Source organism: Tupaia chinensis, unplaced genomic scaffold (assembly GCF_000334495.1).
Source record: "Tupaia chinensis unplaced genomic scaffold, TupChi_1.0 Scaffold000170_1, whole genome shotgun sequence".
In the NCBI taxonomy this organism is placed as follows: domain Eukaryota; kingdom Metazoa; phylum Chordata; class Mammalia; order Scandentia; family Tupaiidae; genus Tupaia; species Tupaia belangeri.
Window position 1 is genome coordinate 1,485,197 of NW_006159645.1, and position 14,424 is coordinate 1,499,620.

Sequence of the window (14,424 nt, forward strand, 5' to 3'; positions counted from 1 at the left end):
GCAGCGTTGGAGTGTGGAGGAAGGAGCAGTAGGGCAGCAAGATCACAGTTTATGTGATGACTGCCCCAACTGCAACTGAGACAGGTCCCCTTGGTAAGTGAGGGAGTGGGATGGAGCTGAAGACACGGTAGATTGTCTCCTTTAGTATGCCCATTTATTTTTAGTGGAATTATTTAGGGAAATACTTAGTTGTATAGATTAAATATTGTAAGAAGATAGCTAATATCTATATAATATTTATTTTCCAGTCAAATAGACTGGAAAAATATCCCCTGGTTTGATGGTGTTTTCCATTTGCATTTGACTTTAGTAGTACAGAGTGGCAAAGAGACCATTAAAGTAGAAGCTGGGAGTCATAGATGCAAGATCTGTTTTTGCTGTTCTGAAAGATTTCACTTTCCTCATTAGATAATTTTTTGGAAGATTGATGGGATAGAATAGTTCTAATGTACTGTCTAGCTATATAATACCTTGTGACTGAAAATACCATATACTAAGCTGGGAAAAGGGAATTTCCACAAGGATGATCAGAGTACAAAATTATAACATGAAATCACACTTACAGTTTAATGTAAAGAATTAGAAAAAAACGAAAACAAAACCAAAAAAAAAACCACAAGAGACTGCCTGGACTGGTACATTAGAGATACAGGAGTTTTGTAGTAGACGACACTCTCTTCATTTGAACTTGTTTTATTTGAAGATAAGATGATCTTCATAAAGTAACTTAAATCAGATACTTAAAGTCACATACTCTTTTCCTAATGCATTCAACGTGTAATACTAAAGTTGGAAATGATCTGTACTTTTTAAAAAACATAGTTGGTGTTCAGTAGTTACGTAACTTGGCTTTCTTTTACTTTTTAGGATTTAAGTGCCCTGTATGCTCAAAATTTGTACCCTCAGATGAAATGGATTTGCATCTTGTGATGTGTTTAACAAAGCCAAGAATAACCTATAATGGTAAGTCCAGTGCTTTAAAGTGATATGTTAAATTAGAATTACCTTGTATTTTATGAACTTTATGTTTCAAGTAAAATTTAGAAGTCAGACAAGGACCTTGTTTTCTCTCCATCTTTACTAGTTCAGTAATACAGTGGTTCTCAAAGTTTTGGTCTTAGGACCCCTTTACATTTTGAAAAAATTATTAAAGACTTCCAGGAGTTTTTGTTTTCTTGGGATATATATATTAATACTGGTTGCATTAAAAATTAAAACCAAGAATTTAAAGTTTTTATTAATTTATTTAAATATAAATGTTATAATTAAAGTTGACATAATTTTCAAATGAGAAATAAGCAACTTTTCTAAGGAAAATATTTAGTTGCAAGAGTGACAGTGTCTTGTATTTTTACAGACTTTAAAATCTGGCTTGATGACAGAATTCTCATGTCTGTTTCTGTATTCATTTGTTGTGATAGCGTGTCATGTCCTCTGTTATATGGGAGAGAATGGGAATGGAAAGGGCAAATAATATCTTAGTATTATCATGAAAATTTCCCCTACTCCACGGATTCTGTGGACTACACTTTGAGAACTGCTAATTTTAGGTCAGGCCTAAGTGAAAAATTATTTTTGTGGACCCAGCCATATTTGCATACTCTGTTTAGACTCTGCATTCAGCAGCCTGGGGCCACATAGGAGACCTAGGTTTGATTCCTGGTCTAACCTAAACATGAGGTATGGTGTGCATCTGTAATCCCAGCAATTTAGGGAGTCAGGAGGGTTGTGAACAGTAGGCTGGCCTGAACAACATGATGAAACCCCATTTGAAAGAACTGGAAGGCATGGTATCTAGAGCTAGTAATTTCAGCTCAGATGCCGAGACAGAGCGTTCATAACAGTGATACTTTGCGTTCAGAACAAAACAAAAGCAATGTTTATATCAGTTATTTTCAGAAGTAAGCATGCATGGTTGAAATTGCAACTTTTATCTTTTTGTTTAAGAGTGTATGGTAAATGAAAGGTACACATTCAGAAGTAGAGGAGATGAAAGTTTACTCAATAAATACAATAAACGGATGACTACTGGGAAACAAAGACATAAAGAGAGATCACAACTCCACCTGTGCATGTCTGTCTGTCTCTGCCTTTCTCCCCATAGACAAATGAAACATTTCTGTCTGTGAGCGTAGAGCTAACTGATATTTTATTTAGGTCTGGTGCTTTGGGTTGTGCCAGTCTATCCTAAGCAGCATCTCTAGACAAGATCCTAGAAAAGATTTTCAGGGTAGTCTTGATGTACTTTGGAATCTTGGGAAAAAATCAAAAAGCTTTCTCCTAATAAATAGAATAAATTAAAGGAAGAATGAAATATTTAAGAAAAATTATAAATAGAAACCAGACCTCCACAACATAAGAGAAATTTCAGGTTTTTAATTTGATTTAAAATAAAATAAGTAGCAAGAGTTAATTCATCATATATCTTCTGAGCACTATTATGGATGAGGAATTGTGTTAGAAACTAGGAATATAGCAATAAATAGAACAGAGATGGAACTTAACAGCCTACTAAGAGTCACTGATCTCTGAGCTAAGATAGTATTGATTAAATAAAGGTATTAGTTGAAAAATGTAGGAAATATTTAACACTTTGTTAGCTTAACCTGAGATTTCTACTCTGGTAACAGAAAATGTTGGAGGAGTGGAATTTAACATTGAAATGAGTATTACTTTAAATAGCTTTTGGCAAATTGATTTAGGAATCACTTTCCCCTTCTCATAAGGTAGTGTTTCAGCCACACTATTACAGTGGTGACAGGGCACTTTTTCCCACTCGTTTGTCACCAAATTTGTGAAAGTAGCTTTTAGCAATTGCTTTGACTAGTAAATGTACCTGTTGACTGTATCCTGACCTTTTTGCATTATGGAATCAAATTGACTGTTTTGCATAACTTAGATGAAACTCTAATTATTTAACAAATAAAAAGTATTTTCATTCACGTTCAGAATATCTTTTTGAGGGGGAGGGAGAGGTTTTTTTGCTATAGAGCACGTGTGCTCGTCAGAAAGACAGAGACAGAAAATGAGAAATCAACCTCCGGGGGGGATGGCCACTACACAATCCCTTCTCCTCCATTCTCCTCTCGGGATCATGGGCATGCACGCACATGTACCCAGTGTGTGTTTAAGCCACTGGGTCCAGGACTCGAACCACAGTCGACTACATGGGAGTTCAGCGACGTAGCCATTACGCCAACTGCTTGTCCCCACATTCAGAATTAGAGGTTTAAAGTGTTTGGATATGTTCCTCATAGAGCTGTTGGGTCGTTGAGAAAGTCATGATGCATTTCTGCGTAGAAAAATATGTCATGACTTTCCCAACAACCTAAAATAAATAAATGAACAAACAAGTAAACAAATATTCTTTTTTTTTTTGAGAGAGAGAGAGAGATTTTTGCTGTAGAATGCATGTGCTTACCAGAGAGACAGAAAGTGAGAAATCACCATCTACAGGGGATGGCCACGCTGCAGTCCCTTCTCCCCCTTTCTCCTTTCTGGATTTTGGGCACACACACATATGGGCCCGGCATGAGTTTTTAAGCCACCAGGTCCAGGACTTCAATTACAGTTGATGATGTGAAAGTTCAGTGATACAACCATTATGCTTCTGCTGGTCCCCCAACAACCTAATATGTTATCATTACATTTCATAATTACTTAGGGTGAGTGCAAGTGTCTTTAAAATAAATATCCTTAAACCTTAGCGCTCTGGCATTGAACTTAAAAAGCATAAAGTCTCAGCATTCTTTACATTTACTTATTGTGTAAAATATCCAAAATACAGCCTTCTGTGTGTTTTGTGACATTTGGCAGTTTTAAATTTTCTGATTTAACTGCTCAAGTTAAACTTGCCTGCTAGGTCACTTGTTTGTTATCTTTTTTATTATTTTTTTTTCTTTTATTATTTGTTTTTCATTTCATTTTCTTCCAGCACTTGTTTGTTATCGTAAGGAACCCAATATATAAACTTCTGCTTGGGGATACTATAAAGCACAGTTTCAAGTCTTAAGTATGTGACAATATTCTAATTTAGAAATTAGTAAACTTTATACAAAAAGTAAAGTTAATGAAGTTATGGCCATGCTTAAAGTAGAATTAAACCTTTTAAAAATTTAAGTATATATTAACTAAATATTCACAGCTAGGCAAACTCTGAAATAGGATAACTTGATTTAGAGTTTCATATTTATTTTCACAGAGATGGTATTTTAAATATTGACTTAGTTTTCAGGCTGTCCCACAACTTAGCCTTTTTAAAACCCATAGTAAATCTGAATATAGAAACCCTGGTACCTGAAGATGGAAGCGCTCGGTGTTTAGGAGGCTGGTTCAGTAAAGACGCATGTGAGAGGCCTAGCACGTTCATGGCAGGGAAGGGTTCTGCACAGTGCAGGTGGGGGGCCGTTTCAGCAGGATGAAAAAATTCACAATACTACAGTGAGTGTTCTTCACCACTCTTGAATATGTTTCCCCTCATTCTTGTGCTTTCTTGTTTAGTTTATGGATTTACTAATTCCTTATGTAGTCTGTGAACATAATAAAAATTTTATGAGTATAGAGTCTCTCTTCATTTCCTTCTTCCTCATCATCTTTTTTGTTTGTTTTTAATTGTTAGAGGATATGTGCACACTGAAGTCAGAATCAACTACTGTTGACCATGTGGGATCTGACTCCCATAGCCACTGGACTTGGGGCCAGCCTCCTTGTTTCTAATCTAAAATGCTTCAGAACAAACCAAATAATGAATTATATATTATTAGGAAATTCTTAATCTGTTTTTTGGAGAGGTTTTGCTATAGGCTGTGTGCACTCACCAGGAGAGACACAGAAAGTGAGAAATCACCCCCCAGGGGGGATCGCCATGCCACAATCCCTTCTCTGTTCTCCTCTCAGGATCTTGGGCTTGCATGCACATGCACCCAGCATGAGTTTAAGCTGCTAGGTTCTTTACTTGAACCACAGTCAACTACATGGGAATCCAGCAACATAGCCATTATGCCAGCTGCCAGCCCCAGAAATTCTTAATCTGTACTATACTGACTTATAGTATGTTTTATATTGTACAAAGTTCAGTTTATAATTTAGACTTAAGTTTCTATTTTTAATTTTTTTTTGAGAGATTTTTGTGTGTGCAGTTGCTGCAGAGACAGAAAGCAAGAAATCACTACCCTGTTGGGGGTTGGCCATGCCACAATCCCCTCTCCTCCATTCTTTCAGGATCTTGAGCATGTTTCCACATGTGCCCAGTATTAGCTTTAATCTGCCGGGTCCAGGACTTGAACCATGGTGGACTACGTGAGAGTTCAGTGACATAACTGTTACACCATCTACTGGTCCCTTAAATATGTGTTTTAGTTTCTGGAGGACACATGTACTTGCCAGAGACAGAAGGAAAAAGCACCCCTCCCCCAGTTGAGTATGGTCAAACTAGTCATACTGCAATCCTTTCTCCATTTCTCCATTGTGTCAGGATTCTGGCCATGGGTCCACATACATCCAAAGTCATTTTCAAGCCTTGGGGCTAGCATTCAAACCATGTTCAGCCATGTGGGATCTAGCTCCCTTAACTACTAGGCTTTGAGGCAGTCACCTAGACTTCAGTGTTTAAAAGCAGGAAGATTTATATTCAAGAAATACTTGTTTAGGACTGACCTAAAAGCTCTAAGCAGGTTTTAGTCCAGAGGCTGTGGGATCCAGATCCCACGTGGCCAACCACTGTCTGAATCCCAGCCTGACATAATGCAGCATGTGTGTCCAAAGTTCTGACAGGATGGAGAATGGGAGGGAAAGGATTGTGGCATGACTGTGCTCCATTGGAAGGGTGTTTTTTTTTCTCTCTCTCTCTGTCTCTATGTCTCTGTCTAGTGAACACGTGCTCTGTGGAGGTAAAATTAAAAAATATATATATTTTTTGCCTTATTTGTAGTTGGTACTATGCATATGCAGATGCAACTCAAAATAAGGTTGTCTTCTGAGAATTAAATTACGATCTCAGGGCCAGTAAGTGATGTGGTGGTTAAGGCACTGGATCCCACATGGCTGATTGTGGTTCAAGTCTGGACCATGGGCACGCATGCCCAAAATCTTGAGACAATAAAGGAATTGCAGCATGGCCATCCTCTCTGGAGAGCAATTTCTCCCTTTCCCTTTCTCTTTCTCTCTCCTATGAGTACATGTACCCTATGAAAAAAAAACTAAAAAAATGATAATAGTAATAAATGAATAAGCAATATATTCAAGTAGTGATTAAAAGCAGAAGTATTCAAGGTCATCAGAAAGAAGACCAACTCTGGGCCAGCCCCAATACAGTGGTGAAGTGCTGTTTATAAAAAGCCAGATTCTACATGTTGGACTATGGTTCAATTCTCAGTGCTGGCAACCTGAAAAACACTAAGCGCATGTACGTGCACACCCAAATGCTGACAGAATGGAGAAACAAAAGAAAGAATTGTGGCATACCACACCCCAGTGTGCTGGACTTTATTCCCTGGTGAGTGCACATGCCCACTGGCAATAAAAAATTGTTTAATATTTAAATGAAAAGACCACCTCTATAGATGGAGCACATGTGGCTTATTAGTTCGTTAAAAGGTAAACATGTTTGAAGAGTCAATTAAGAGGCAACTTGTTCTGCAGTGAAAGTGAGGGAACAGACCCTTAACTTCTACGCTATCCACTGGAGAGTTTATTTTGTCATGCTCACCCAGATGTTGCAGATATGACTGTATCAGGCATTTAACACCTTGATTCCAGTATGCACGTGCAACAATCTACTGATCTGGATTCCCGTATTGTCTGCAGGAAAGAGCATATTTTCTCAGTCTGTACATATAATATGGCCTTCTAGACAGTTGAAGTTAGAAGCTTGACTTCTGCCTTGCATGCTACATTTTAAATAAGATAGTTATCGTTTACCACGCGTTTACTGTCTCTATAGAAAGTTTCTCTTAACCTGACTTGACATTTTGTTTATTTGTTTGTACTGGTGGTTTCTGTGATTGACTTTTAACTGACATGTGAGTCCCTAGTTTTGAATAATTTCATGAAGATTACATTTTGAGGCAGAATTGGAACAGTTATTTTTTCCATTACAAATTGACTACCAACTATAGAGTGAAATTAAAGGCAGTACCAACTGTCAAATTCCTTACACTATACTGTAGAAATATTAAAGCAGGTGATACCCTAAAAGAGCATGACAGAAACCAAAAGCAAAACTGTTTTAAAATCTACATGAGATTCCTATAGAAAAATAGATTCTACTAAAGATGAATTTGTAATGAAAAATGACAGATTTACAGGAAGGGAGTCCTGCTATCCCAAGAATTTTAAAGATGGCTACAAACGTGTTTATAGCCATGTTTCAAGCCACTGAAATTATAAAAGGGTGAATAGAAAATAAGACACTGTGAATAAAAAAAAGGAAGATTTTGAAAAAATTCAAATGGAACTTTTTAGACACTGGTCATTGGATATTGATATCGGTGACTAGATTGAGGTAGCAGATTACATAGAGCTGTAGTGGGAATTAGTGAAGTATGATACTGTTGTGAGAAAATTAGAGTATAAAAGAGAAAGTAATAGAAAATATGAGAGTTACATGACATAGAGCTGGGAATGAAACTGCCTACTCAACATACTTAACATCATCTCAGGAAAAAGAGAAGAAACTGGGGAGAAGCAAACAGTAATTGAAATGTCAGAGAACCTTCTAGAATTGCCGAAAGCTAGGGATTGTCAGGTTGAAGTATAGTAGTACTGACTGGCATAAGTAAGTCCACATCTAGAGACAACATAAACCAAATGCAAAACAAAAAGAAAAAATGTTAAAGTAACTCAAAAGTAGTATTTTACCTTTTTCCACTCATTTTAACATTTGTAAAGTGCATCTTGTTTTGTGGAATAAGTTAAAGTTCGGTAGATGTTTTCCTTGTAAAGATAATGAATTGGAAATGGTCATATAAGAGACTTTACCAGTTACCAAAATTTAAGTCCATTTTATATTACATTGCATTCACTTTTACTGCTGTTCTATAAACACATACCTGCTCAAAAGTAGCACCAGCTTGTGTTTTAAATGTCATGAAGTATAGTAGTATGTTGTACAAAGTACAGACTTTAAACTCATCTTGGTCAGTTCAAATTTCTTTCTTTTTAAATTTTTTTTTTGAGAGGTTCTTGCTATAGGGCGCGTGTGCTCACCAGACAGACAGAGACAGACAGAAAACGAGAAATCACCCCCCATGGGGGATGGCCACGCCACAATCACTTCTCCTCCATTCTCCTCTCAGGATCTTGGGCACGCACGCACACACACGCGCCCAGTGTGAGTTTTAAGCCACTGGGTCCGGGACGTTAACCGCGGTTGACTACGTGGAAGTCCAGCAACATAGCCATTATGCTAACTGCTGATCCCCAGATCTCTTAATAGTTCTATAATCTAGTTCTATAATCTTGGTCTTGTTTTTCTCTCCTTTTTAAAAAGTGAGAAACTATAGGAATAGTAGCTTTCTTCATGTAGTTACCGTGACAATCATATGAGAAATTGTGTGTTGCGCTTTACAAGAGTAATTCTTTTGGTATCTCATTTAAAAGAACTGCAGTTGCTTTAAAAAAATAGTTGTTTAATTTAAAATTAGAAGTCTAAAAGTTTTGAGTAACAGTTCTGAGGTCCATAATAATAAGGGAGTAGGGGTGATATATGATATGACTATTTAAAGCTGCAATTTAATGGAAAACATCTCTACTTTTTATAAGCAACCTGGTGACCTACACATCTGTACTCTGAAGTTTAAATTTGATGGCAAGCAGATTGCTTACTGAAATTCAAGTAGAAATTAATCTTTGTAGAAGGATAGACTCATTTTCCATACTGAAATGGAAATGTTATGAAAAGCTGATTATAAATGGATAAATGTGTTTGGGTTGAGGTGAAAAATTTCTTTGTGACGTGTTATAAGAGAGGCATAAAAGAAAGATTAAAATGAAAATACTTAGTTCATTAACAAATTTTGCTAGATCTCAAATAGATGAAGTAGATTTCAGATTCCATTTTTTATTTCATGCATAAAACTTGATAAAAAATATTTCTTTTTTCTTTATTTACTGATTCTTCATTTGTCTGATCATCTCGTGGAACTAAATTTTGCCTTCTTTTCCTTCTGTCAGTTTCATAAGTTTGATTTTTGTATCATTCTAATATTCCAAGTAAGCTTACTTGAATTTAAGAAGAATAAACAAAATAAATGGTTACAAGATAACAAGTGAAACAGCATAGCTGTACTTAAAGTGAAATAGCCTTTTTCTCCTCTGGTCACATTCCTATGTGGATTAAGATGGGGTATAAACAAACTCTCATTTTAAAGGAATTGTAATACAAATATTAATAAAATGCATTTCCAGATTTATCATATGTTTGTGTTTCTTTTATTAAAGAGTAAACCTAGGACTCAGCCCACACCTGTCACAAAATTATTTTTTATGTATGTGGTAAAAGATAAATTTTGACATTTACTTAGAGCTTGAAAGGGTGAAAAAAAATTAGGAGACAAAGGGAGGGAAGAGAACATGCTTAACAATAGCTGGACAGTTAGAGTTGGGGCAGAGGGGTACAAGGGAGTTAGAAGGTAAAAACATTAATTAGGGCTTTCCAAGGAAGTTTTTTTTAACTGTATTTATTTATTTTAATTTGACCAGAGAGGAACAGAAAGAGAGACAGAGAGAGAAAGTGAGAAAGCAGGATACCAGGTCCAGGACTCAAACTGCGGTTGGCCTTGTTGGAGTCCAGCACCCTTAACCACCACATCACCTGCTGGCCCCTGAAGTTTTTAATAAATTATTTCAAACTAGGAAAATTAATCATGTATTAATATGCAAAAAATAGTTTGTATGGGAAAGAATTTCTTTCCAGACCAGTTTAGCACTTGGTATGCAGGCACTGGGTGATGTGTTGGGAGGGGAAAGAAATACATGTCAGAAGCAACACATAGCTGACCATGGTTCTCGTCCTGATCTGGCGCCTTGCTTCCTCACTTTCCCTTCCTCTCGCTTTCTCTCTGGTCAAATTACAAATATAATAATAAGTAAATTAAAATAATTCTTAAGAAAAGAAAAGGTGAGCTGGGATTGGTGATTGCTGGGAACGAGCAGAGGGCTCGTAGCAGAGTGCCTCAACTTGAATGTAAAGAGATACAGCACAGCACTCTCTGCTCCAAATTATACGCCAGGGATATAGATCTCTGCAAAATGTGAAGATCATGAAATGAAATGTGATTTTTAGAACTTTTTCAAATGGGGAAAATAAATATTGTGGGTAGAATCATTGTATTCATTATAATCATTTTGTTGAGTTCAAGAGATTTTTAGAAAAGATTATTAAAGAAATAGGTTATGAGGGTTTTTTTCAGTGACCATCTGTTAGTTGTATAAAACTTTTTAAATTCCCTCTTCCCCCCAAAGTCATCTTTGTCCTGATAATCTGTAGCACTTGGATTTACCTAAGAGGTGAGACAGGTCTTTCCAGCTACTGAGTCTTTTGGGTTTAGGGAAGCCAATATTAACACAGTGGCTCTGTTTTTTAGGGGAAAATCATATGAAGAGACTTCAAAAATATTCATGGGAAAATGCAGTTAAAGTATGAGTGTATGTTAGTACAAAAATTGTTTTAAATCTGTGCTTTGTTTTTTCTTAATTTAACATGAACTTTTTGAAGATGCTTCATGTTTATTTCCTACATTTTATTTGTATTAAGGTAATGTAATCACATTAATTTTAAAGATATTCTAGATAGTCTCCTTTCTTTGCCATATAAATATTTATAATACATTTATGACTAGCTTGTTTTCTTTAGTAGACTGGTTCTGGGATTGCTAGGCTTCTTGACTTCTCAGCACTTCCTAGATTATTATTACCTGTGTCTCCTTTTATTTTCATCCGGTTAAACGCCTTAGTGTTCCTCCTTAATTCCTAGACTTTTCCTTGTAATGCTTTTTGGTATGAGAGTCTTTTATATAATGGAAAAATCTTTGACACTCAGCACCCTGATCTTGGTTTCTAAATACCATTTTCTAGTAAAAGGAACCAGGCTTCTTGGAGAAGTGGCTAATAGGACTAGGGCAAGGAGTATCCACATGAACCGGGAGCACTTTGTAGTGTCTCTAAGCAAGAAAGTGCTCCAAAAGCAGAAGGATGAGGGCAGGGACACATAGGAGCCAACTTGAAAGAGCTCCCAGTGGCCAAAGCTGAGACAGTTTGAGCAGCAGAATTTATATAGCTGGGTGTATTGAATTAAAACCCAAAGTATAAAGTAAATATATCTGAGTCCTGACCTATATAGATAACTGAATGAGTGAATGAGTAAAATCTATGCAGAAGAGTAAAAGTTTAACCTGAATCATACATTTGTTTGATTTTGTTTTTAAATTACAACATTCTCATTTGTGAGATAAGAAAGAATTTTCTCCCTAAGTTTTCTCATGTACCATTTGTGTTCTTTGTTTTTAAGTCATCCTAAAACATCACTAAAACACATACCAAACTGTGTGTGGTACATATTTAGTTTGAAACACATAATCTTAGTTTATTATCAGTATTTCTATAGTGAAGAAAAGGAACTTAGGAGAATGAGAATTGCTGTTGTAAACTCTAGCAACAAAAGATCACTTGCTCTCCCACAGATTATAAAAACATGAGTTAATTTTGTTAGGTTTTATATTATGGAATGCTCATAGCTAGAATACTTCCATTACAGAGTCTCACTTTGTAATATCAGATTTTAAGTCTATTATATGCAGATTACATATGACTGAAGACTGTATATACTGGGTTGTTGGAAAAGTCATGTCACATTTTTTCATGTTTTTCTATGCAAAAATGATTTTTCCAATGACTAATTTATTTATTAATATGTAAGGTTCAGCTGGACCCTTTGTGTTTTACCTTTATTAAATCACTAAGAAAGATGTATACTGTGTCTTTTTTTAATTTATTCTTTTTGCTTCTGAGTTGTTTGTATTCCTTAGTATTCTGGTAATGACTCCCTCCTTGTGTCTGTAATTTGCAATTTTTCCTCCTATCCTATCCTGTGTCCCTTTCCTTTATTTACTGTTTCTCTTGGCTTTAAAGAAGCTTTTTGTTTTTCTTTCAGGTTTTTGCCATTGGGCATGGGAGGGAAGAGTGAGAAGTCATACCCCAGGGGGGATGGCTATCACACAATCCCTTCTCCTCTAGTCTCCTTTCAGGATTTTGGGCATGCATGCACACACACATGCACACAAGTGCAGCATAATTTTCGAGTCACCAGGTCTGGGATTTGAACAGTGGTCAGCCATGTGAGAATCCAATGCATTAACTAGGATGCCACCTTTCGGTCCCTACTGTATCTTATAAATACAGGTTTTTAGATTTGTTCACCATGTAAACTTCAAATAGATTTTGCTGGTATTTAAAGAGAAGCTATTGGTGTTAGGTGAGTTCTTGGATTTTCTAGGTATATATGGCCATCATTAGCAAATAAAGATGTTTTCAGGTGTTTTGTTTCTTTGTCTTACTGTATTTGACACAGACAATGTAGAATAATAGTGGTTGCCAGTGAGCATGCCTGTCTTATTCCTTTGTGTTCAGTGTCTCACTGTTGAATAAATGCTTGTTTTGAATTTTGGTAAACCATCTTTATTGTGGGTATGTCATTTTCACTTTCTCTTCAAGGAAAAGAAGTTTAATTTTGTTAAATGCTTTGTTCCTTTTTTATTTGTTGATAAACCATGTTGACAGATTTTCCTAATGTTCTAGCTGAATTGTATTGATTTGTAGTGTTGCAGGATTTAACTGCTTAATCATGGGGTACTATTATTTTTAAACCTTGCTACAAGGTTATACATGGCTAAAGGCTGTGTTAATTCGATGAAGTAGAAAGCTTTTAGTCTTCACTCTGAAATAATTTGAGTAACTCAGTATTGTTTTTTATATATACAATTCAACTGTAAATCCTTCTATCCTCTTAAAGGCAGACTTTTGATAGTCTTCTATTAGTATATTCATGTTCTACCACCTCCTGAGTCAATTTTGGAAATTTGCTTTTTGCTAGAAAATCGACTTTTTTTATCTAAATTTCTCAATCAATTGCCATAGCATTGCACATAATATTTTCTTAGTCTTTTAAATACTTTGGTTATATTGTATTTTTTAATCCTTATGTTACATTCTTATTTTTGTACTTTTATATCTTAGGCTAGCTAAAATGTGTAACAAACATTTTGAAGAAGTTATTCTAGAGTTGTCAAACCAATCTATTACTAACTACTAAATAAGCTAATTTGTGTCTTTCAATTTTAAACTAAGTTAGGGTAGAAGTACTTTTTCTTTAATAGCTTTAGTTTATCTGATGTTAATATATCTTTTTTTTTTTTTTTTTACTGATTTTATTTAAGTTTATTTTTTCCAAGAGAAGGGAGGTGGATGGAGGAGAGGAGGGGGAAAGAGAGCAAGAGAAAGAAACATACACTCTCTTTTTAAGACCTCATTGTTCTGAGATTCTCCCCAGCTTCTCAGCCAGCCAGGATCATAGGTGTGCCTCAACATGTTTTGGGCTGACCTAGGATCTGAACTGTGATCTTCCATGCAGTTCTAGCATTGCAGAGCAGCACCGTGCCACCCGTGCCACCTTGTTTGGTCCTCATTTTAATTTTATGTTTATTATTATGTATTATATCCTGAGCGAAACAGACAGACACATACACAAAGAGCCTCGACAAGGTCTTCAGGCCACAATCCTCCATCCAGGCCAAGAAATGGACATGCCCAGTGTGTTCAGGTAGATCCAGACACAAATCCAAGCATCACACAGTAGTGCCCCTGATTGATTATTTAGATTTATTTAATTCTTGAGAGTGAGAGGCATGGAGAGAGACAGATAAGATTGGAGGAGAGGCAGAGACAAGCAGCTTTCCCGTCAGCCAGCGCCACTGGTACATCCCCATTGTGTACAGGTTGGCCAGGAATTGAACCTGTGATCTTCCATGTGGGGCCGGCATCACTTGAGCCGAATATTGCCTCTGTTCCACCAAGCCGGCTCCATTTTAATTTTTAATTTCCACTTTGAGTCAGAGATTAATAGGAGCAGGGGATTTCATGGTTTTAAAGAGAATTTTTTGCTAGGAGGGAGATGTGTAATGGGAAGTCATTTTGATCTTGATGTTAGAGAAAGCTGTCCATACCTCTCTTTGTTTTTGAAATTTAGACTTTTTCTTTGTGGCCAGGTGGTACGTCATTGAATCCTGTAAATTGTAAATATATGAGAAGAATATATGTTCTCTATAGAGTATAAATCTAGCTCCACTAGATTCTGCATTGTTAAAGTAAACTATTCTGACCTAAAATGCCCCTGTACTCCCACATTTGGCTTCCTCAAGATAAGCCGAAATC

At 36.2% G+C, this 14,424-nt stretch overlaps 1 protein-coding gene across 1 annotated transcript in view; it reads left to right on the forward strand.

Annotated features, from left to right (window-relative positions):
• Positions 1-867: 867 nt before the first annotated feature.
• The window catches only part of ZNRF2 (zinc and ring finger 2), a gene marked incomplete at its 5' end in the record, with an annotated part of 49,851 nt that continues 36,294 nt past the window's right edge, over positions 868-14,424 (forward strand). The window contains 1 exon segment of the mRNA XM_014586931.2: positions 868-963. Coding sequence (XP_014442417.1) covers positions 868-963 — 96 coding nt within the window.